General features: G+C 40.2%; 1 protein-coding gene across 8 annotated transcripts in view; it reads right to left on the bottom strand.

Moving 5' to 3' along the window:
- The window catches only part of RASGRP1 (RAS guanyl releasing protein 1), an 84,363-nt gene continuing 60,252 nt past the window's right edge, over positions 1-24,111 (bottom strand). For 5 of the 8 annotated variants that reach the window (XM_047766754.1, XM_047766751.1, XM_047766757.1 and 2 more), the window contains 9 exons: positions 20,533-20,808; positions 19,327-19,407; positions 17,752-17,856; positions 16,797-16,906; positions 15,689-15,833; positions 14,907-14,943; positions 14,095-14,247; positions 11,159-11,544; positions 1-1,384 (listed from right to left, as the gene is read on the bottom strand). In XM_047766754.1, the coding sequence (XP_047622710.1) occupies positions 1,250-1,384; positions 11,159-11,544; positions 14,095-14,247; positions 14,907-14,943; positions 15,689-15,833; positions 16,797-16,906; positions 17,752-17,856; positions 19,327-19,407; positions 20,533-20,808 (1,428 nt within the window). In that variant the 3' untranslated portion in view covers positions 1-1,249. Of the gene's footprint in view, positions 1,385-7,830; positions 8,729-11,158; positions 11,545-11,596; positions 11,952-14,094; positions 14,248-14,906; positions 14,944-15,688; positions 15,834-16,796; positions 16,907-17,751; positions 17,857-19,326; positions 19,408-20,532; positions 20,809-24,111 lie in introns of those variants that run through there. The other 3 variants (XM_047766752.1, XM_047766753.1, XM_047766760.1) reach the window with 3 other exon arrangements.

The raw sequence follows: 24,111 nt of genomic DNA, 5'->3' as shown, positions 1-24,111 counted from the left end.
AATAGTTGCCCAGATAATTAAATGAGCCCATTTATCATTAACCGTCATTAATAGAAAACTCAAAAGGACTCTTACTTATGATTTTGCTAAACAGTGCAGTTTACATTATAAAGAATTTCTTCATCTTGCAACAAAGTGAACTTTGTGAATTTGTACATGACCAAAAGTCGTTTAATTCACTTCATATTTTATGAAGGAGGAAACAATTCTAAGTCACATGCATGTCTGATATTGTATATACATAATATATACATATGTACATGCTGTCAGCTATTATTGAAGCCTCTGGTCCAATTAGCTTATTTCTAAATAGTATTAATAGTGAAGACAGTACAAGCACAAATTCAGTTCAAAAAGTTACTTCAAAAAATATATAAGGATGGCACATGAGAGTTAAACAGATCATTTTTTAAAAGCTACAAATACTTAATTCTATCCAGTGTAGGTTATATGAGGGACAAACATCATGTTTGCATTGTTTATTTTTGCTAATTAGCCGGCCATGTATGAGATGCTAATAGCCATGTTTCCAGGTACTTAATTTGGTTACTTACTTTATTATGACTGTGAGACAAACTATGAACTGACCTGTAATTGGATGATGTCATGTTGTTTAATAACCCCCAAAGTTTGTGGCTACATCTCTAGAGGTTCTCTTATAGGTAGATATTCTCATCTGTGTGAGAATGTAGTGAGGAAGGAGGGGAAAAGGCAAGTCGATTAGATCTGAGGTAGTGAAGTGGGAACCGGATTCATAAAGAATGCTGAAATACATAGAAAATGATTCTACTTTTGGAAGGTGGTTATTCTTCCATTATAAGCAGACTTTGGATGGAACAAAGTAAATGCCTCAGAAAAAGAGGAAGGAAGCAAATTAATATTCCAGGGATTTTAGTTCTAAGGAAGAAGCAGCCGGGCAGGCCACATAGAAGAAGCTACCTTGTCAGAAAACTTTAGTCATGTTTTTATCATGCTTTTGACATTAGTCCCAGGGAAAAAAAAGTTTGTGGTATGAAGGCAAAAATTTTGCATTCTTCAGCTTTCTTCTCCTTTGATTCAACAGACTGGAATACACCACACATTAAGAGTATTTTAGGTTAAAAAAAAGAGTAACCAGCTTTCTTTTTTTAAAGTATCATTTTTAAAGCCAGTCAATCTAAGGTTCCCCAGGTCTTTGTGTTGAGAGGTTTATTAGGAAATGAGATCTCTGATATCCTCATCTATAGGTTGTGCTGCTTGAATTTCTGGGCTAAGAACAGTCACCGTGCTCCATCTGAGCCAAGACATGATTACTTCTTGCAAGCTGGAGGGTTTCTATCTTCTTCTGTGCATATTTCAGTTGGATCTTAAGAGCATTATTATCTGCTTTCAGGGTGTTTATTTCCTAAAAGGAAAGGAGAATGAGGTATATTAATATAGCAGCAATGAATGGCAAGTCAGAGTATTGGAAGTACTACACTTGACTGGCATATATTCACTCTGGCTGAGAATTAAAAAGTATTTTCAAGGCAGTTATTTTGCCCTCAATAGAAAATAAGTTAAATAACAAATGAGCATGTGTAAACAGCAATTAGTTTTGTTATATCAAAGATGTGAGTGGCTCACAGAAAAAAAAATTCCTGGGCAATAAATGGATAACGAGAAAATCTTTGAATATTGTATAGCAGACCTAAACTTAGCAGATAGAGTCTCTGGTCAGGTCTGAGGTATGAAAGCAGTGACTTAGAATACTATAACATGTGATACTACAGTTCACATGAGATATTATATATTATCATATACTACATATTTTCTCCTCCAAATCATTGAAAACTCTTGATAAAGGTAGGAATTTTATCCTACCCCCTTAAACTGGGATTTAATTACATTATTTGCAGCTATTGATTTCTGGTGTTGTAAATGACAGTAATTCTTTTTATGGCTGAGTAATATTCCATTGTATCTATGCAGATATACATACACATATACCTTCTTTATCCATTTATCTGTCAGTGGACACTTAGGATGCTTCCATAACTTGGCTGTTGTAAGTAATGCTGAGAACACTGGGCACATGTATCTTTTTGAATTAGCGTTTTCATTTTCTTTGGATATAAACCCAGGAGTGGAATTGCTGGATCATATGATAGTTCTTTTTTTAGTTTTTTGAGAAATCTCCATACTGTTTTCCATAGTGGCTGCACCAGTTTTCATTCCCACCAACAGTGAGTAAGGGTTCCCTTTTCTGCACATCCTCATCATCACTCGTTACCTCGTCTTCTTGATGATAACCATTTTAACCAAGTGCAAGATGATATCTCATGGTATTGATTGGCATTTACCGATGATTAGTGACGTTTAGCGTCTTTTAATGTATCTGTTGGCCATTTGTACGTTTTTCTTTGGAAACAGTGTCTATTTAGTACTCTTTTCTAAAAAAAAATTGTAAAATTATAGTTGGTTTACAATGTGCAAATTTCTGCTGTATAGCAAAGTGAACCAGTCATATTTATATAGATACATTCTTTTTCCTATATTATTTTCCATCATGGTCTATCCCAAGAGATTGGATATTTAGTTCTGATTTTTAATTGGATTTTGTATTGTTATTGAGTTGTATGAGTCCTTTATATATTTGAAGAACTCCTTATTGAATATATCATTTGCAAATAACTTCTCCAGTTCAGTAGGTTACCTTTTCATTGTGTTGATGGTTTTGTTGTTGTTGTTGTTTGCTGTGAAAAAGCTTTTTAGTTAATGTCACATTTAGTTAATGTAACAAAGTCCTGTTTGTTGATTTTTGCTTTGTTGTTTGTGCTTTTAGTGTCATATCCAAAAATTCATGGCCAAAGACTAGTGACAAAGTTCTTCTTCCCTACATTTTTTCCTAGGAGTTTGATAATATCAGGGCTCATGTTTAACTCTTTGATCCATTTTGAGTTAATTTTTATGAGTAGTGTAAGATTGGGGGTCAGATTTCATTGCTCTGAATGTGCCTTTCCAGTTTTCCCAACACTGTTTGTGAAGAGATTCTCCTTATCTGCCTTGAGTGCTCTTATCCCCTTTGCTGAATATTAGTTGACTGTATATACAAGGATTTAATTCTGGGCACTTTTCTGTTCCATTGGTCTATATCTTCTTTTGTGCCAGTACCATACTGTTTTTATTACTGTAGCTGTGTAGTATAATTTGAAACTAAGAATGTGGGACCTCCAGCTTTGTTGTTTTCTGTAGGATCACTTTGGCTATTCAAGGGCTTTTGTGGTTCTATACAGATTTTAGGCTTTTTTTTTTTCTATTTCTGCTAAGAATTCAATTGATATTTTGATGGGGATTGCACTGAATCTGTAGATGGCCTTGGGTAGTATGGATGTCTTAACAGTCTTTTTTTTTAAAGTTTATTTTTTGAAGTATAGTTGATTTACAGTGTGTGTTGGTTTCTGTTGAACAGCAAAGTGATTCAGATATATATATATATATATTTTTTTTTCATATTATTTTCCATTAGGGTTTATCACAGGATATTGAATATAGTTCCTTGTGCTATGCAGTAGGACCTTGTTGATCCATTTTATATGTTATAGTTTGCATCTGTGCATCCCAAACTCTCAATCCACCCTTTCCCCCCTTGGGAACAAGTCTGTTCTCCATGTTTGTGAGAACATATGTAATATGTATTGCATTATCTGTGTGTGTATGTATGTTGCACACATGTTTATCAGTGGACCCTTAGGTTGCTACCATGTCTTGGCTATTGTAAATAGTGCTGCTGTGAACATAGGGGTGGCACATATCTTTCCGAGTTAGTTTTGTCCAGATATATACCCAGGAGTGGAATTGCTGGATCATATTGCAACTCAATTTTTACTTTTTTGAGGAACCTCCATACTGTTTTCCCTAGTGGTTGCCCCAATTTACATTCCCACCAACAGTGTAGACGGGTTCCCTTTTCTCCACACCCTCTCCAGCCTGTTATTTGTAAACTTTTTTTTTTTTTTTTTGGCCAGACCTGTGGCACGTGAAAGTTCCTGGGCCAGGGATTGAACATGCTGCCAGGATTTGCAGTGCTGGATCCTTAACCCACTGTGCCTCAAGGGAACATCCTGTAGACGTTTTAATGATGGCTGTTCTGAGCAGCATGAGGTGGACCTCAGTGTAGTTTTGACTTGCATTTCTCTAATTATTAGCAATGATGAGCATCTTTTCATGTGCCTCTTGGCCATCTGTATTTTGTCTTTGGAGAAATATCAAAGTAGACATTTAGGTTTTCTGCCAGACATTTTAATGATTTTAGTTCTTATCCATGATCACAGGATGTCTTTCCATTTGTGTCTTTGATTTCTTTCTGTAATTATTTTGTTGTACAGTTATTTTATTTCCTTGATTAGATTTATTCCTACATATTATTTTTGATGCTATTGTGGATGGGGTAGTTGTGTTTCTTTTTCATATGTTTCATCCTTAGTGTATAGAAATGCAACTGATTTCTGTAAGTTGCTTTTGTATACTGCAGCTTAACTGAAAATGTTTATTTTGACTTTTTTTTATTTATTTAGTCTTTGGATTTTTCTGTATATGGACTTATCGTCTGTGAACAGCGACAGCTTTGCTACTTTCCCAATTTGGATGCTTTTTATTTTCTTGTCTTGCCTAATTACTTGCAGTACTATATTAAGAAGAGTGGTGAGAGTGGGTATCCTTATCATGTTCTTGATCTTGGCTGAAAAGCTTTGACATTTTCTCCATTGAGCATAATGTTAGCTGTGGGTTTGTCATATATGGCCCTTAGGTATGTAGAGGTATAGTCCTTCTATCCAGTCTGAACAGCATATTTTGTATTTTGTCTCTTGTTTTTCTGTATCTGTTGAGACGATCACAAGATTTTTCTTTTTCATTTTACTAATGTGTTGTATTACATTTATTGATTTGCATATGTTGAACTCTCTGCATCCTGGGGATAAACATACCTTTCATGGTGTATAAAATCCTTTTAATGTGTTCTTGAATTCAGCTTGCTAACATTTTGTTGGGAATTTTTGCATGTATAGTCATCAGTGATGTTGGTCTACAGTTTGCTTTTCTTGTTGTGTCTTTATCTGGCTTTGTTATCAGGGTAAAACTGCCCTTGCCAAATGAGTTCTGGAAGTATTACTTCAGTTTTTTGGCCTCCTTTAAGGACTGGTGTTAATTCTTTGAGGGTTTGGTAAAATTTGTCAGTGAGGCTGTCTGATTCTAGGGTTTTCTCTCTTGGGAGAATTTTGATTACTGACTCAATGTCTTTGCTTCTTATTGGTCTCTTCAGATTTTTTTTTTCTCCTTGATTCAGTTTTGGTAGGTTGCGTATTTCTAGAAGTTTATCTGTTTCTTCTAGATTATCTAATTTGTTGGTATATAATTATTCACACTAGTCTCTTACGGTCCTATGTGTATGTGTAGTAACAGTTGTGATATCTCCTTTTATATTTCTACTTTTACATATTTGAGGCTTTTCATACTTTCTTAGTGTGAATAAAGGTTTGTCAGTTTTGCTTATCTTTTGTCAATGTGCACAAAGTTTTGGTTTGCAATGGTGCATCTGAGTATGTTAAGGGCAGATGATTATTCACAGTTAAATGATTATTCACAACTGTTAATTTTGTTTATCTTTTTTAGTTTTGTCAATCCTTTCTATTTTTTTCCCTATTTTATCTATTTCCACTTTGATCTTTATTAATTCTTTCTTCTAACTTTGGGCTTAATTTGTTGGGTTTTTTCCTTAGTTTCTTATCTGGAGATGTAAAGTTTATTTGAGGTGTTTATAACTTTTTGATATATCACTTTCATCTTTCCTCTTAGAACTTCTTTTGCTGCATCTCATAAGTTTTGATATGCTGTATTTCCATTTTCATTTGTTCCAAGACATTTTATTTCACTTTTACTTCTTTGACACACTTCCATTTTCATTTGCTCCAAGATATTTTATTTCACTTTTACTTCTTTGACACACACTTTTAGAAGTGTGTCATTTAGTTTCTGTATATTTGTAGTCTAGCTTTTTTCTTACTGATTTCTATTTTATACCACTGTGGTCAGAAAAGATAACTGGCATTATTTCAGTATTAAATTTGCTGAGATTTGTTTTGTGCTCCGTCATATGATCTGTCTTGGAAAATGTTTTGTGTGTATTCAAGAAGAATGCGTATTTTGCTGCTCTTGAATGGAATGTTCTATATATGTCTGTTAAGTCTATTTGTACTACAGTGTGGTTCAAATCCAACATTTTCTCGTTAATTTTTCTGTCTGGATGATCCATCCATTGCTGACAGTAGAGTGTTAAAGTGCCCTACTATCATTGTATTGTTATTTCTTGCTTTAGCTCTATAAGTATTTAATACATTTTAGTGCTCCAGTGTTGGGTGCACATATACTTAACAATTGCTGTTTCTTGTTTATGTATTGACTCTTTTTCATAGTGTAACAACATTGTTTCTCTCTTTTTATTGTTTTTGCCGTGAAGTCTGTTTTGTCTGATTTAAGTATGGCTATATTTGCTTTCTTTTGGTTTCCACTTTTGCATGGAATATCCTTATTCCCTTCACTTTGAGCCTATGCATCCCTGTAGACAGCATATGGTTAGATCTTGTTTATTTATCCATCCGGCCATTTTGTGTCTTTTAATTGGTAAATTCAGTTAATTTATATTTAGTGATTATTGATATGTAAAGATTTAATACTGCCATCTTATTTTCCTTCTGGTTGTTTGTATATACATTGTTCCTTTTTCCCCTCTGTTTCTGTTTACTTTCATAAAGTGGTAGTTTTCCAAAGTGACTTGTTCAATATCTCTTATTTTTTAATGTTTCATGACTCGACTCTAGATTTTCACTTTGTGCTTATCATTGTGGCTTACATAAAACATCTCATAGGTAACATCTTTGCTCACCTATAAAGACTCTACCCTACTCTACTCTTCCCCTTTTACACTTTTCATGTCATAGCTTATCTCTTTTTATGCTGTGAATTTGTTGAGAAATCATAGTAAGTATCATTTTTTAGTGCTCCTTTCCTTAAGCTTTTATACTATAGTTAAGGGTTAATTAACCATTCTAACCTAGAGTTACAGTTTTCTAATTCTGTTTTTTAACTTTTTTATATGATTGTGTACTTTCATTGCTTTTGTTTCACCAACATCTTTTCTTTTTGATGCCCTTCATATCTGAAAGATAATTTTGCCAGGTAAAGTATTTGTGGCTGGCAGTGTTTATCCTTCAGCACTTGAATAAGTCATTCTATTTTCTGTTGGCCTGTAGAGTTTCTGCTGAGGAATATGCTGATAGCCTAATAATAACTCTGTAGGTTTCTTTCATTTTTTTCCCTCTGACTTCCTTTAACATTCTTTCTTTATTATTACTTTTTGGCATTTCCATTATAACATACCTTGTGGAGTCTTATTACATGCCTTATTTCATTATAATGTGCCTTGCATTAAGATAATTATCAACTTCTTGGTCTTGTAAGTACAGTTTCTTCCCAGGTTTGAGAAGTTCTCAGCTATTATTTCTCAAAATATGCTCACTGCTCTCTCTCTGGTAGACCAATTATTTTTCTGGAGTTCTTGTTGTGGCTCAGCAGTAAGGAATCAAACTAGTATCCTTGAAGACATGGGTTCAATCCCTGGCCTCACTCAGTGGGTTAAGGATCTGGTATTCTGGTCGTTGAACTGTGGACTTGGATCTGGCGTGGTTGTGGCTGTGGTGTAGGCTGGTGGCAACAGCTCCAATTCAACCCCTAGCCTGGGAATTTCCATATGCTGCCACAGGTGTGGCCCTAAAAAGACCAAACAAACAAACAAACAAACAAAAAAACCCCTCCTTCTGTTCATCAGTTTTATTTCTGAGTTCAGTGAAATGCCTTTTTGAGTTTCCTTATAGCTTATTCACTCTCTTTGGAACAGCTAATTTGATTTCTTTATTATATTCTGTGTCATTTTCTTTTTGTGATATATTACCATGATTTTTCATAGTGTTTGCCTCTACTGTCTGAAGTAGCGAAACATCTTTCTTAGTAGTTTACTTTGATTGTTACAGTCCAACAATCTGGTAATTAGAAACCTTTATTTTTGTTTTCTAGAAGGTAGCACATATAATAGCTTGTTTTCATTTTCTCCACCTGAACTGGCTGTAGGGCTGCACCTGGGAATGCATGTTAAAAAAAACTGGCATATAAAGAGCCAGGGGCAGAGCAGGGGTAGTTGTGGGCTTAGCACCTGGGGTGTTGTGTGTGCCCAGGGCACAGTAGGCGGTACTTGGACCTCCCTCCTGCTGAATGAAATCCTGAAGCAGACAGTAAGGAGCACATTCTTTCCACACCTGTTGTTCTTGGCTGCCTCTTTCTTTTTTCTAGTCATAGAGGTCCCTCAGAAATCTGGGTATTGCTGGAGAGAAATGAGTCCTTCCAGCTGGGTGTTCAGTCACTCACCACTTTCACTTTCTACCTTTTCTGAGGGAGAAAACCCAGCACATTCACTCTGGGGAGGGGGACTGACACCTTGAGTTTCTCCTTTTCCCCTGCCTCCAAACTTGTCTTTATCTTGTTCTGATGGTGTGTCTGGTTCTCCTGTCAGGCTGGCTGGACCTCTGCAAATGCTCTTACATATCCACTGCCCTGCATTCTCTCTTCACTTTTTCCTCTGATAGCAGCAAGTCATCTTGGGGCAGGCTCACCAGTTCCCTTGGCTCCAGAGCTTTCTGAGGTCCTCTGCACCTATTTGCTGAAGCACAGGTGGGTAGAAGTCTACTGGGTGTTCTATAGAGCCACTCTTGTTTATGAATGACCAATAAGTTGTAAATAAAAGGGGAGAGGATAAAAGGAATGACACAGGCCACCATGATGCTGATGTCCCTGGTCTTAAGACTTTGAATCTTGTGTTGTTACCTTATATCACATTCATTACCCCAACAAATATGAGGCTAAAATTTGGGATACATCCAGTTTTCCAATGCAAATGATTTAGATTATTGTTTATTAGTTACTTAGTAATATGAGGCATTTGCTATGTGCCAGGTACTGTGTTATGTAATGATAGTTTCAGACTGAGGATCTGAACCCAAGAGGCTTTGTTTGTACTTTGTTTTGTCCTATGCTGGTTTAGAGGTATATACACACAAAACAATGTGCAATATTTATTACTTTTATAATATTAGTATTACATATTATTTTAAATACTCTGAAACGTGCATAGTGAATCCTAGTCCTGTCCCAATGACAAGGATAAAAGTATAAAGAGGTTTTATTACTGGTTAGGAATTGTTCTGGACCTAACTCATCTGAAATCCTTCTACCACCCACTTCTTGCAGCAAGAAGTCATTGTTGCCAGTATGTTGCTCCTTATCACGGGCATGTCAAGTGTCAGGATCTGAAGCAAACCACAGCGAGCTTGGACTCCTAGCCTTGTAGGAGGCTAGGACCAAACAGGTGACATTTTAACAGCAGGCGTAAGAAATATGATCTGGGGACTAGAAACAAAGGTCTTTCTTCCCAAGACGAAGTTCTTTCCACTTTATTAAGTTCAGTTTTCAAGGTTTCTTTCATTGTTCTTAGAAGTTGAGGTTCTGACCATTTCTACCCCTAACGAGAGAGGGCTTTGCTACCTTCTGATTGACTTGATTCTTATAGCATGTCTTAAGTACTTTCTCATTTGGAATTTTTTTTTCATCCAGGAAAACCTATTCTTTTCTCAAATGTTCCTCCTAATATTATGTTCTTTGTTCTAGGCACCAAAGCAAGAGTTTTGCATACATTATCTAAATTGTTTCTTCAATTCAATGCCTAGGAGTCTGACAGGGAAGGTGCAACACTGAGAACAGGGCACGGAATCCTGAGACTCTCTTGGGCAGTTTTACTATGTAGTTTGTAGAATTATATAGGAATTCTAGCTGTTTGGATATTGGTTTTGTGTCTGTACTGATAGGCCTCCAAAAATACATTGCCAACCTTGATGTTTTGGGCAAAAAGGCAGACAGGCATTCTTCCCCTTTAATAAAGTAAATGATGGTATCTCTAAAGTGACTAAGTTACCTGTCTTTGGTAAGAAACTCCTGTCCCATGACAAGAAGTCTTTCTAAGCCAGCTCTCACTCTGAGCTCTGTACTCTAAACAAAAAGTACATCAGTGATTGACCCTATAGAATTGGGAATTTGGACAACTGCCTGTTGTCCCCATTTGTCCTGTTTTCCTTCTTTTTTTAACCTATCCCCTTCTTTCAAACCTTGGCATCATATTCCTAAACTCTTGTTCTCCTTTTCTTGGAAAACCTTATTTTGTCTTTTCTAATGCCTCCATTAGATTCCTTATAATTAGGACATTGTGACCCTAACAGAAGAAAAGCAACTCTTGGTACCACAATTTTAGCACTTAATAGAGTACATTGCTAAATACTGTAATCAGCTGTGCATTTTCCAGCTACTGGTGATTTAGCTGTTCACATACATATAAGCACATTTTCTGATGTTTTAGAAACGAGTTCCTTCATTTATATTAAGAGGGAGGTTTTTCCTGTGGTGAGCTCAACACTCTTTTTTTTTTTTTTCTGTTTTTGGCTGTCCCATGGCGTTCCTTAGATCAGATCCAAGCTGCAGTTGGAACCTATGCTGCAGCAAAAGCCAGATCCTTAAACCACTGTGCCGGGCTGGGGATAGAACCTGTGTCCCAATGTTGCAGAGACACTGCTGATCCTGTTGTGCTGTCATAGCAGGAACTCCATCTTCCTTTTTTTGATGGCACGCTAATCACCTACCTTCTTTTAGGGAGATGCCCATGAAGGCCCCCAAATATAACCCCGATGACCCAAAGACCTCTGGTGGGGAGGGGCAACTTGCTTCTAAGTTATGTCTAGAGAAAAGGCTGTGGTGTCAGCACAGTAAAGCTGATCAGCAGAAACTGGTTTTTCTCAAGGAACCTACTGTGAACAGCTTTGGGCCCTGATACCAACACTCTGAAATTGTACCTTTATGGCAACTGGGAGCTCTGTCTGTCCTGTTCTACTTATATAATGTGAACCAGGGCCTCCACCGGTTTCTTTCTCTTTTCTTTTGTTTTTTTTCTCCCCCCCCCCCCCCCCGATCCCCTTTATCCTGCTAGTAATCAACCTGGTTTAGCCCCACTTTCCTGAGAGTCTGAAAAAAAGGAAAAGGATGGTACCTGTTCCAGCTCTTGGTAGGTGGGGAGTCTGAGGTGACGGAGCTCTTCCTTTGATTTTATGAGGGATTCTTTATTCTCCCACTTGACGAAAGCCCGCTTTCTGACCAAGACTGGGCTGGGACACGGAGATGTAGGGCTGGGAAGCACGTACAGAGTATCCTGGGCTGTCTTCCTTGGGGAAGATAGCACAAAGTGACCAGAAGGGCCCTCGCTGCTAAGCCAAGACAGTGATTCGGTCTGAGTGGCCTTATGGGCAACAGTCCTCTTCAGCCGAACAGAAATCTTCTGTGAGGACACTCCCATGAGCATGATGGTCCGATCCTTACTCTCCTCACTGTGTTCCACAGCCTCCCCATTGGGGAATGTGAAAGGCCCTTCCTCAGGTGCTGTAAGAAGATGCATGATATGTTAGTACTATAGCTCAGAAAAGCAAAGACTCAGTATTGACACATTAGTTTCAAGTAAGACCTTTCTTATTGATTCAGAAGTTCCATAGGCCCGAAGTAGACTCATTTTCAGGCAGCCAATTTACGGGGTGAAGGAGGCTGAAATCCAAGGGTCTTGCTGGCCAAGCTATGGCCAATTTAGGGGGTGAAGGAGGCTGAAATCCAAGGGTCTTGCTGGCCAAGCTATGGCCAATTTAGGGGGTGAAGGAGGCTGAAATCCAAGGGTCTTGCTGGCCAAGCTATGGCCACAGGTGTCAGGTTGCATCCACCTTGAGAAAAGGCCATCTTTTTCTACTTGCAGAAAGGCTGACTAGAGGTTTTCTGTTTCTGCAGGTAAGTTGAAGGCCCTGCCTCAAAGAGAGCAGGGTTAGTATATAGACATAAATGTTCCAAATATACTTTGGGAACTCTCAGCAACCAAGTTTTTTTGTCCTGATACAGGACAACTTAACAGCTTAACTGTGAGAGGAAAGTTCTAGCTTTGTCAAAGTGTGTTCTCAAAAATGTATTGTCCCTATTTGATAGTGCTTGGAAAAGGAGAGGCAGAGTCGTTTTTGTTTTCTTCTTTGAATCAACAGACCTCTGCCCAGGACCCAGCCTAGATAGTAACCATAAAGAATAACTTCCTAGAAAAGCAGAGTAAAAGCAGATGTATTTGAGATGGTAATAAGCTTTAAGATAGACTGCAGAGCATCTTTGGTTACCGTTTTGCAAAGACTCAGCAGTAATTCTGGGCTCTCTAAATGAAAGTCATTAGCTCCCACACCACATTTATTAATAAACACAATTTTGGATTCTGTTTATTTTTTCTAAATAAGGATAAAAAAATATTACCTTCCAGGGGTTGGGGAATGAAATTATTATATAAAAGAAAGTGTTTTTTTTTTAAAAAGTATGCATTTCTGTTAAAATGTTATATATATTATTTCAATTATTAAACTTTCTAGCCAAGGCACTGGATTGTAGTCAAAATGGCTTTGGACAACGAAGTTGTCTAATTAGCATTTGTAATCTGAATCAATAGTTCTAATACTAGAAACCTTGCAAGGATCCTAGCTTAATTAATCTACATTAGGAGTCCCCCCCTCCATGGCACAGTGGGCTAAAGGATCTGGCATTGCTGCAGCTGTGGCTCAGACTCAGTCCTTGGCCCAGGAACTTCCATATGCTGTGGGTGTAACCATAAAATTAAAATATTTTTAAAAAGTCAACATTAAATATTTACCCAAATAAGGGCCAAGGTTATAATTATATTACTTTTTAGTACCAGAATATTTAAGTTGTTATGTCACCTTAAAATAATTATAGTCTTCTTTTTTTGGAGGAGTATTATGGATGATAATTTTCTGTAACACATACTCTTTTTACTAACCTACATTATAAATGTATAAACCGGAGTTCCCATTGTGGCACAGTGGAAACAAATCCAACTAGTATCCATGAGGATGCGGGTTCGATCCCTGGCCTCACTCAGTGGATTGGGGATCAGGCGTTGCCGTGAGCTGTGGTGTAGGTTGGCAGCTATAGGTCTGATTTGACCCCTAGCCTGGGAACTTCCATGTGGCTCAGGTGCAGCCTTAAAAAAGAAAAAAAAAAAAAAGCAAAAAAACTTCATATATATATGTGTGTATATACATATATAGATACATATGTATACACACACACACCTATTATTTAGGTGAACTTCCTAGATTATATAGAAAGCTTAGGACAGAATCTTAGGTACTCTACCTTTTTAGAAGCAAAAGAGAAAAAGCAAATAAGAAAAAAGCAACAGAAAAAGAGCCCTTAAAGTGACAGGAAAAGTTCCAGGACACCACAGCATTGTAAGAATTGTGAGAGGTATTAAGTTTTAAGAATATTAAAATAGATAAATATAAAGTTACAGGAAGATGAGAAAGATGATAATGGGCTAAAAAGAATCCTTGGAAATTCCAGTTTGATGAGCAGATGCCCAGGTTCCAATCCAGAGAATTATTGTTAAGAGATGGAAACAATATGAATGGATGACAGTGATACCCAGCAGTCAGATTTTTCATTACAAGCAGACCTTGCCTTGTAGCACTTCTACAGCAGTTTTCATTTATTGCTCATGATACACCTATATTTAACCTATGTATTTAGTCTACTTCCTGGTAGTTCTAGGAAAGCTTCAGGAGTCCTTCTCTGACCCGTGTGGGGCAAAGTTTCTGGAACAGGGGAGATATGGCCTGCAGAAGAGAAATCTCTAGATGCAGCCCCTCTTCAGGCATCACACTCAGGCCCCAGACCTTCATACGGCTCTCTGCCACCTTTCTCCCAAAAAAGTCTGCGTTGTATGTGACACAACTCTTAAAATAACTGGGTGCATAATACACAGGAATGTCTTCCACAAGGGTATTTGTGGCGGTTTCTATCATGAGTGGTAAGGATAAGGTAATTTTTCCTCCCCGAAAACTGTATTCTTTCTCCTTCACTTTCCAAGGTGAAATGTTCCAAGCCCCTGCTTACCGTGGAGCAGATCTTTGGCTCCCAAGGAGCAAAGGTTGGGCGTTGGCCCCAAAGAGGTGCTGTTCTCTGTGGGAGCTGTTGAATTCTTGGCTCGCTTCTTGCACTCGAACACAACCAGATCTTTGCACTGTTTGTGGCAGTTCATCCCACAGTCTGTGGACAAGACACCATGCTCAGCAAGTCTTTCACTTTCTTCTCCAGGACCTCACAACCACATTCAGGCAGTGCTCTCACCACACACGCCTGTCCTAACTTGTGGAGGGAGGACACCTAACATGAGAAGTGAACCTGGCACTCTTCTCACTGGTCAACCCTGGAGCTCACAGTCTTGTCACAGCCTATAGCATGAGTCTGAGAATCAGAAATGGCATCTTGGTCATCCTGCACATACTTCCTACTCTGAGGGACCCTCTGGAGGCACCCAGCTGTTAGGGCTTATTCTTTCTCCCTTATTTACTAATGAAGGGAAGGCTGACAAGCGCCTTTGGTAATCACTTATCTTCTGTTCTAAAAGTTATGCGGTATCTATCTTTGGGGACCCATGCCCATATGGGGGTATAATCTACCAGCCATCCCTCTTTTCAGGGCAACCAAGGAAGAGAGAGGATCTTTTAAGAGGAAGCTGCATACTTAATCACTTGGGGACTCCTCTCTGTGGTAGAGTCACTCTTGGAGGTGCTCTAGCAAAGCCAGTTTGGGGTGAGCTGGGCAGAGGAGCTGCAGACTAAATGGACAACTACTATGGGTAAAACATGACATGCAGGTGAGTCAGACCAGGGAAGACAGCACACTTGACAAAGCTGGAGCCTTACCTTTACACCGATACCCTTGTTTGATCACTCCCCAGAGCTGTGAGACAACAACAGACAGTTAGGATACAGCACATGCCCTTCATCTACCTGGCATGAGGCCAGACCGTGACCTCCATTCCTTATTTTCCCTCATCCTTATCCTGCTCTACCTCAGATGGGAGGGAAACCTCCTTTACCTCTCATGTCTTATCCCTCCTGGCCTTAAGTTGAACACCAGAAAAGTGTGCTGATCAGAGTCAGATGCTCTCAGGAAGCTTACTGCAGTGGATTTAGGGCCCAGGCCTTCTATAGGCCTGAGGCAGATTGATCATAGGACACAAAGGCTTCTTGAAACTCCAGCCAGAGAGCAAGTATTTAGAATCCTGGGGCTAGGGGCTGAGTTTAGGAGGAAACTTGGCCAGGGGTAGGGCATAGCCCAGGTGACTTCTTAAAGGCAGTTCCTTTTGAGGGGGAGGGGTGGGGGATATGTCTCATATTTCTTTATACTAACATTTGAAACTGCACATGGGTATAATATTTTAAAAGTATATCCCAAATTCAATATTTTGTTACCATTTATCCCAGGCCCTGTGTACTAGAGGACAAATAAATCAGGAAGAAATGGTGAGTGATGAGTGCAAGTAAAGCCCACACCTTTGAGAACTAGGTTATTGTAGGTGTCATGCTTAGGCTCATCCTTGCTGATGCAGGTGTGTGAAGTCTGTGCCTGGCTTAATCATATAAACTGTCTTGTACCCCTTCCTGAGTTCAACCCCAAAGTAAGTACTCCAACAACAACTTACAAATCCAGCACAGTTGTCACAGAAAGTAGGCTTCAGGTAGGTGGTCTCTTGGAAGTTGTGAGGAAAGCCCAGGCCCAGCTTGGAGTATATTGAGCTTGCCCTCATGAAATACGCTGTGATCTCATCCCTGCTGATGAGGCCTTCCCTGCCAGCCAATGACAGAGACAAGGATATGAGCAGGGCTGGGTAACAAGGCTGGCTTCCAACCTTTGAAACTCGTTCCCTTTGTCCTTGAGTGGTGGTACAGTTTGTACTAGCTGACAGCTACTTCCATGAGTACTCTTTTTAGGCCCACACCCGCAGCATGTGGAAGTTCCTGGGCTAGGGGTCAAATTATAGATACACCGCAGCCACAACAATGCCAGATCCGACTGTGTCTATGACCTACACCATAGCTCATGGCAACTCTGAATCCTTTAACCCACTGAGCAAGGCCAGAGATCAAACCCGCATCCTCATGAATACTAGTTGGGTTCTTAACCCACTGAGCCACTATGGAACTCTGCATGAGCCCTCCTGGATAGCATGTAATAAGTAGGTGAGATGGCATTACTCATTTCTAGAGTTATTCTTGGCTAAACCAGGTTTTCCTAACTAACTTAACCACGATCCGTAAGACGTGAAAAAGAAGTGATAGAAAAGTGGGTTTAAGGGGGGAAGTACCTTTTGTGTGGTTTCTGACTTTAGTACATACTACATAACTGGGACTCACCAGCCAAACATTTGGTTTCATAAAGAGAAACAACACAGAACTTACGTAACCTTGAGAACATGAAGTATACAAAGTATTAATATTAGTGGTTTCTCAATCTGTAAGGACAAAGCAAGAAAGAAGACTAAACTGTTTCTTGCTTGGAGTTGACTATTCCTGAACTGGCAGAATCTTCAATTCTAAGGCATTTAAAAAAGCATGCACTCTTTATGGTCCATTGTGCTCCAAAATGAAGCAGGCCAAGCATTTCCTTGATGATGGCTCTCTTAGTGCTCAAACTCATTAAGTCACCACAGCAGCAACACAGCTGAGTTTGCAGATTCTTCTAATGACACACCAATAAAGCATTCCCACCAACAGGCTCATAGCCATGCAATCCTGTACAGAAGCCCTCACCTGTCTTTGTCCATTACACAGAAGGAAAATGGAAAACTTGCAGCAATCTTTTCAAATTCTTCCTGGGAGATGTATCCATCCTGGTCATGATCATAATTCTTGAAGACAGACTGTGAAAAGAGGATTTTCTTTGGTGATTAACAAAAGAAACCAGTCATTGCTCCCTTTAGTCAAATGACAAAGGGGCTGGAACAGCTGAAAAAAGCCTCTCAGTCTGAGTGAGCAGAACAAGTGAACATGCTCTTTAAGTTGCAGCAGGTCACATCCCAGGTCTTTGCAGGTACCAGCATCTAGAGACCGGCTAGGTGGTCTCCGTTCCATAGCATGTCAGGCCACCACGTTGGCTGCCCCATACCCTTAGCTCATTGTGCTGAGGGATGCCCACCTGCATTGCACAGCTCAGACTGCAGCTTCTCTGTGTAGTTTCTACTAACAGCCCAGTCGGAAGTGCTCCCTAATCCCCTTACTTAATCTTCCACTAATTGTTCCGTCACTTGCTGGCTCATAATTTTCCCGTGTGACACTGAAATGGTCCACAGGATAAATGTAGAAATATGAAGGTATGTGCCCTCCTCCCAGCATCTAGCACAGTGAATTCAATGGGACAGTGCCAAACTTTTTAGTTTTAGATTCTCATCACTATTACTTAAACTCAAAGCTTTTCCAATACTTCTCTGCCCCCAAATCAATTGACAACTTTGAAATACATGCTCTCTTGGGAGAACTTTAAGAGGTATACCTCTCCCCATTTGAGGCCAAAGTGTGTTGGCAAAATGTAACTTCTGAATTGCTTTGTAGCCAGTTCTGAGAAGTTTGGTTCCAACCTGTGCTCACACAGGAATTAGTTTCAAGTTTTTTATCTTTGTGTTTCTACCACTGTGCTCCCCTCTCCCCACATCCAGAACTAAGCCAGGCAATGCCTTGCTTCTGTCTGTGGAACCACAGCTGTACTTACATCCACCATCCTCTGCACGTGTTTGCTTATGGTCTTTGGGTCAGGTTTGGGAGATACTCCAGAGGCCCAGTCCACTACTACTGGTGGCTTTGAAGGTGTGAGTGGCTAAAATGAAATATCCAGAGAGTCCCATGACTGCAATGCAGTGTTATAACCTTCAGCTCTTTTCTATTACCGATGGCCACATCTGGGGACAACCCTCAACTATGCAGTTGCAAGGGGCAGAGGGCATTATTACTGAGTCTAGAACAATAACCTTGGCTAATGCAAGCATTGTGCTTCACAGTTTATATAGCGCTCCTCAGTATGCCTGAGTTTCAGTTCCATCTCCATTAAACCTTTTGTTGATGCTAAAAGAGAAAAGTAGATAATTTAAATTTCCTTTCTGATCTCTAATATTTAGTAGAGATGTGGATGAGAAAACTAGCTAAAAGGCAGGGAGACATACAAGAAAGAAAAACTGAGGCCTAGACAAGCTAAGATGGAATCCATTCCTAAGTATTTGAGAATTGATTCAGGTTAAAATGTCTTTCCAGAGAAGGTCCCCTTTCTGTTGGAATGCTAACACCCTGAAGATGGAACCTACCAGTTATTTTCAGTGAGCATCTTTGATTACAATAGGACACTAGAACTTGAACTTTCTGTATAGAGGTAATGAAATTTAGCCATCTGAACAAATAAGCTGAATTTCTTAAATTACCTCTACCCTTTAGAAGGAAGACTGAAGTTCCCATTGTGACTTAGCAGTAACGAACCTGACTAGTATCCTTGAGAACATGGATTCGATCCCTGGCCTCACTCAGTGGGTTAAGGATTCGGCGTTTCCACAAGCTGTGGTAGAGGTCACAGATGTGGCCTGGATCCCACAATGCTTTGGGTGTGGTGTAGGCCGGCAGTTGCGGCTCCAATTCAACCCCTAGCCTGGGAAATTACATATGCCGTGGGTGCAGCCCTAAAAAGGGGGGGAAAAAAAAAAAAAAAGGAAGACAGATTATTTCACCTGCCTGTAGGGATACGGAACTAGGTAACCTTGTGAGGCCCCTATATTCAGCCAGGGCTAGCACTGTTTTAATGACTTCTCAGCACAAGAGGTCAAAAGACCCAGCAGACTGTTCTTTCTGACCCACAATGGGACTTTCCTATCTACCAAGCTGGAAATTCTCTGAAGGTAAGCTTCTGATTAATAAACATATCTAATCATCAAGAAGTCATGAGGAGAAACAACGGATGTGAGAACACTTTATAATCAATAGGAGGGAGAGGTCACTTCAGTGCGCAATGTTGTATCCCTTCTCTAGTTGGTAAGCCATTGGCTGATTCCCCTACTCCTGACACTCCTGGTATATAGTTTTTAACTATTCACATATTAGCCATATATCCTCCAGGAGTGTGGCAGGAACTATTCCTCATACATATGCTGAAGCTCTCCCCATCCCTGGCATAATGTTGGGCACATACTGGAAACCTAATACGCTTATTAAACTGAATTAAAATCTGTTCCTTAAGGTGAATGACCTTGAAGAGCAGTTTGTAAAGCACCTGTTACATGTGGGAATCTTAATATGAAAAACTCACCGGAGCCTTGTGGTTCCTGGGTTCCCGGGCATAGGAAAGCTCATAGATTTCATCTTCAGTGTAGTAGAGATCTAAGGATAACTGCAGGTCACAGAGAACAGAGTTAATTACTAGGATGCTGTTTGCCTTTCCTAGGCCCGATGTGTTTTTTTCTTGGTTCTTCCTCTCCTGGGGTTTACCATTCTATGATTAGACACTAGCTAGATGCAGAGCCTGGGGCGCTATCAGAATAATCCTGTGAGGGAGGAAGAGGTTATAGTGATTATTCCATTACAAAAAAAAAAAAAAAAAAAAATCAGGAGTTCCCATTGTGGCTCAGCAGAAACGAATCTGACTGGCATCCATGAGGATATAGGTTCGATCCTGGCCTCGCTCAGTGGGTTAAGGATCTGGCATTGCTGTGAGCTGTTGTGTAGGTCGCAGATGTGGCTCGGATCTGGCATTGCTGTGGCTATGGTGTAGGCGGCTATAGCTCTGATTCAACCCCTAGCCTGGGAACCTCCATATGCCTTGGGTGTGGCCCTAAAGAGACCAAAAAAAAAAAAAAAAAGATTAAAAATTGAGAAGTCATCCCAGAGCTGAATCCCTCTGACTTTACAGAGAAGGAAACAAAGAAAGTTATGTGCCCACAGCCACACAGCCTGGAAAGGAATTCATCTATTCTCACACTGCTCGCAAAGTATAGATCATGGTCCTCAGCACTGCAAGTGTTCACCTGTCCTTGACTTGAATATTTGGGATCCAAGCCAGTAGAGGCAGGACCCAAGTAATAATTAACCTTTTCTTTTTTCCCCTTCCTTTCTCCCTTCCTTCCTTCCTTTCTTCTCACTGCCTTGTCCTCTTTAAATGTGAACCCACTGTCACCATGTCTTACCAAGCCTTGTATCCTGATTTACTATCAGTTCCTCCTGGAGCTTGGCACTGGCTTTTGCTGGGGGAGGGAAACACTCCTGAAAAGTCCAACTGGCATACTGCTAAAGGGCACAGCCCTGGAGTCCCACCACTGGAGTCTGAGCCCACGCTCTGCTGCTTCACAACGTGTGGGCTTGGGCAAGTTACATCTTTGTGCCTCAGAAAGGTGGTAATAACAGTACCCACTTCACAGAGTTTTTGTGGGGCTTAATGGAGCTCATGTTTGCTAAGGTGCAGGGAGTGGTGCCTGCCACACAGGAAGTGCTCAAGAATTTGTCTTTCATGGAGCCTCACCGTTAGCAGATGCACCAAGTCCTTGTTGGCCTCCAAGGGCGGGGCCACCTCCTGCAGTTGGACCAGTTCGTTGATATGATTGTAAAGGGCCAGCAGCTTGTGGACGTTCACCTTGCCCTCCTCCAGATAGTCAGGCATGGCTTCGTACAGGGAGATGAGGTCCTTGAGGTGCACCCCCAGGATGGGGATCTTGAAGTGGGTGCACTCCCCATAGGCACGCCGGTAGTTGTCATAGTTTCTACAGGAGGACAGGAGCTCGGTCATCTCACCCAGAACCTACAAAGCAGAGGAAGAGACCCAGTCACAGGTACCCTCCAGGCAGGCTGTGTTGCCTGTATCCGCTGCCTTTTGACTCTCAGCTCCTTCCGTGATTTCACCCCATCCCTAGTTTGTCGACGGGTGGGTGACCCATCTGAAAGTGCAGATTATGATTCCCAAGCTGCAACCAGTTTACATCAGGTATCACAAAGATTTACAGAACAACAAGGTGTGCTTTACCTGATTCTACTATGTAAACGGAAAGTTTGAAATGAGGTTGTATTTACCACTTTTATACTAAAACTCTTCCTTTAAAAATAAATAGCATGAGCACGTGATACAAATTGTAAGTTACATGAGTATACAGTGCATAGTGAGTGTCCCTCTGACCTCCATCCTCAAACCCATGCAGTCCCCTTCCCATGTGTCTTCTGAATGCTTCCAGAGACACTGCCCTGCATAACACTTGGTGTGTTCTGTCCCGGTGGCTGGTGTGGGGAAGTGTGTGTTTACAGTGTGGCGCTTTGGTTGTCTGTCCCATCCTCTTGAATCTCCAGATGGGCCTGTGTCCAGGAAGGAGGCAACATTCCATTCACAGACCAAAACCCTGAATAGGGAGACTGAGTAAACTAGACCAGCTCCCAGCAAAGGACCTGAAATAGGACAAGGCAGAGGTCCTGGGGGCTCTAGATCAGAGCCCACTCCTGCCATGGCCTGAGGCCGCTCGGCCAGGAGGCCACCTCATCTGCTCTTCTTCCCAAACAGCTGGTTCAGGTCAGCACAGTACACAGAACCCCACCCCCATGTGGGAAGACCAGATTTCTTAGAAGCAAGACAGGAAGGAGAGACTCCCTGCCAGTCATGTCACAACACAAAATAACCACTTTAAATACTGTGCCAGAAACTGTCACTAAAACCATGGCCTAAGAGTACCATTTCTACCAGCGAAGAACCCAAGGTCTTGGAGTTAGCCTCCCACAGGCACCTAGACTGGCAAGAGCACCTCATCACACACCTGGCAAACAGGGCAGGAGAGTGTCAAGTGTGGAAATGTCACAGGACAAGAGACCAACAGCAAAGATGAAGGAGATTTTTGTTCCCCTTAGAAGGTGAAATAAACTCCCAGGGGAACACCTGCTTTAACCCTAGACTCAGGAATTCACTATGCAGACCACTCTGAAGGGCAAGCCTCTAGAGAAAGGAAGCACTGCTGTGGGGGACCCCAAGGAGCAGAGTGGCAAGCTCAATCTTGTAAATGAAATGAAGGCATCTTAATATCCGTGATCACCTTCCTCCATCATCTGAGACAGGGGCAGTCTTTTCAGTTGTTCCACCTGGTCTCAGCAGCACTATCAAAGAGTTAAAAGGTGAGTAGACCATGAGGAGGTGAGGGTGGGGTGGCATTCCCAGACCCCAACACTGTGGGAGCAGGGACCACTGATAAGACTTCCCAAAAGGAGGCTGAACATCTGGGAAAAATGGATGAAGCAACAAGGCTTAGACTCTCTCCCTCAGAAGAGAGCCTCCCTCTCTTGTCAGCTCCAGAGGACTGGGGTTTGAGTTCAGTAAGGGAGGCCTGGCTGGTCCTCTTCCATGAAATGAAATGTTCGGAGCAGTCATTATCAAACCCATACCATCCACAGGTGCACTTATATCTGTACTAATATCATAGTGGTTTATATGTGTATTGACAGCCCTGTATCATAAAGGATTAAAGTCATTTTCTTTTTATTGGCCTAGAGTTGCTTGTAGTCTCTTGCGATCCTTTGTACTTCTGTGGTGTCAGCTGTAACTTCTCCTTTTTCATTTCTAGTTTTATTGACTTGGGCCCTCTCCCTTTTTTCTTATTGAGTCTGGCTAAAGGTTATCAATTTTGTTTACCTTTTCAAACAACCAGCTTTTAGTTTCATTGATCTTTTCTACTGTTTTTCTGTCACTAATTCATTTATTTCTGTTCTGATATTTATGATTTCTTTACCAAAACTTGGGTTTTGTTTGCTTTTCTTTCTCTAGTTGCTTTAGGTGTAAGGTTAGGTTGTTTGAGATTTTTCTTATTTCTGGAGGTAAGCTATAAACTTCCCTCTTAGGACTTTTACTGTAGATAGGAAGCCCAAAAATAAACCCATGTACCTATGGTCAATTAATCTACAATGAAGGAGGCAAGAATAGACAATGGGGAAAAGACAGTCTCTTCGGTTAAATGTTGCTAGGAAAGCTGGACAGCTACATGTGAAAGAATGAAATTAGGACATTCTCTCACATCATACATAAAAATAAACTCAAAATGGATTAAAGACCTAAATGTAAGATGGGATACTATAAAACTCCTAGAGGAAAACATAGGCAGAACACTCTTGGACATAAATTGCACCAATATCTTTTTAGATCTGTCTCCTAGAGTAATGGAAATAAAACTAAACAAATTAAATTTAATTTAACCTAATTAAACTTAAAAGCTTTTACACAACAAAAGAAACTATAAACAAAATCAAAATCAAAGGACAACCTATGGACTGGAGACAATATTTGCAAATGATGCCCTTAACAAGGGCTTAATTTCCAAAATATACTAACAGCTCATACGACTCAGTAACAACAACAAAACACCCAATCAAAAAATGGGCAGAAGTCCTAACAGACATTTCTCCAAAGAAGACAGACATATGGCCTAAAAACACATTAAAAAATGCTCAACACTGCTAATTATTAGAGAAATGCAAATCAAAACTATGATGAGGTATCACTTCACTCTGGTCACAATGACTATCATCAAAAAGTCTACAAATAGTAAATGCTGGAGGGAGAATGTAGAGAAGAAGGAACTCTCCTATACTGTTGGTAGAAATGTAAATTGGTACACCTACTATGGAGAACAATGTGGAGGTTCTTCAAAAAACTAAAAATAGAGTTACCATATGATCCTGCAATCCTACTCTTCGGCATATATCCAGAAAAAATTAATTCAAAAAGATACATGAACCACAATCATCACTGCAGCACTATTTATAATAGCCAGACATGGAAGCAACATAAATGTCCACTGACAGATGAATGGATAAAGAATATGTGGTATATATACTCAGTGGAATATTACTCAGCCATAAAAAGAATGAAATAAGCCATTTGCAGCAATATGGATGAACCTATAGATACTAAGTGAAGTCAGTCAAACAGAGAAAGACAAATATATGATATTGCCAATATGTGGAATCTAAATAAAAAGATACCAATGAATTTATTTACCAAACAGAAAGACTTATAGATACAGAAAACAAATTTATGTTACCAAAGGGGAAAGGTGGGGGAAGGATAAATTAGGAG

This window comes from Phacochoerus africanus, chromosome 2 (assembly GCF_016906955.1).
Source record: "Phacochoerus africanus isolate WHEZ1 chromosome 2, ROS_Pafr_v1, whole genome shotgun sequence".
Classification (NCBI taxonomy): domain Eukaryota; kingdom Metazoa; phylum Chordata; class Mammalia; order Artiodactyla; family Suidae; genus Phacochoerus; species Phacochoerus africanus.
The sequence above is the reverse complement of the archived record's forward strand: the minus strand, read 5'-3'. Positions and strand labels throughout refer to the sequence as shown.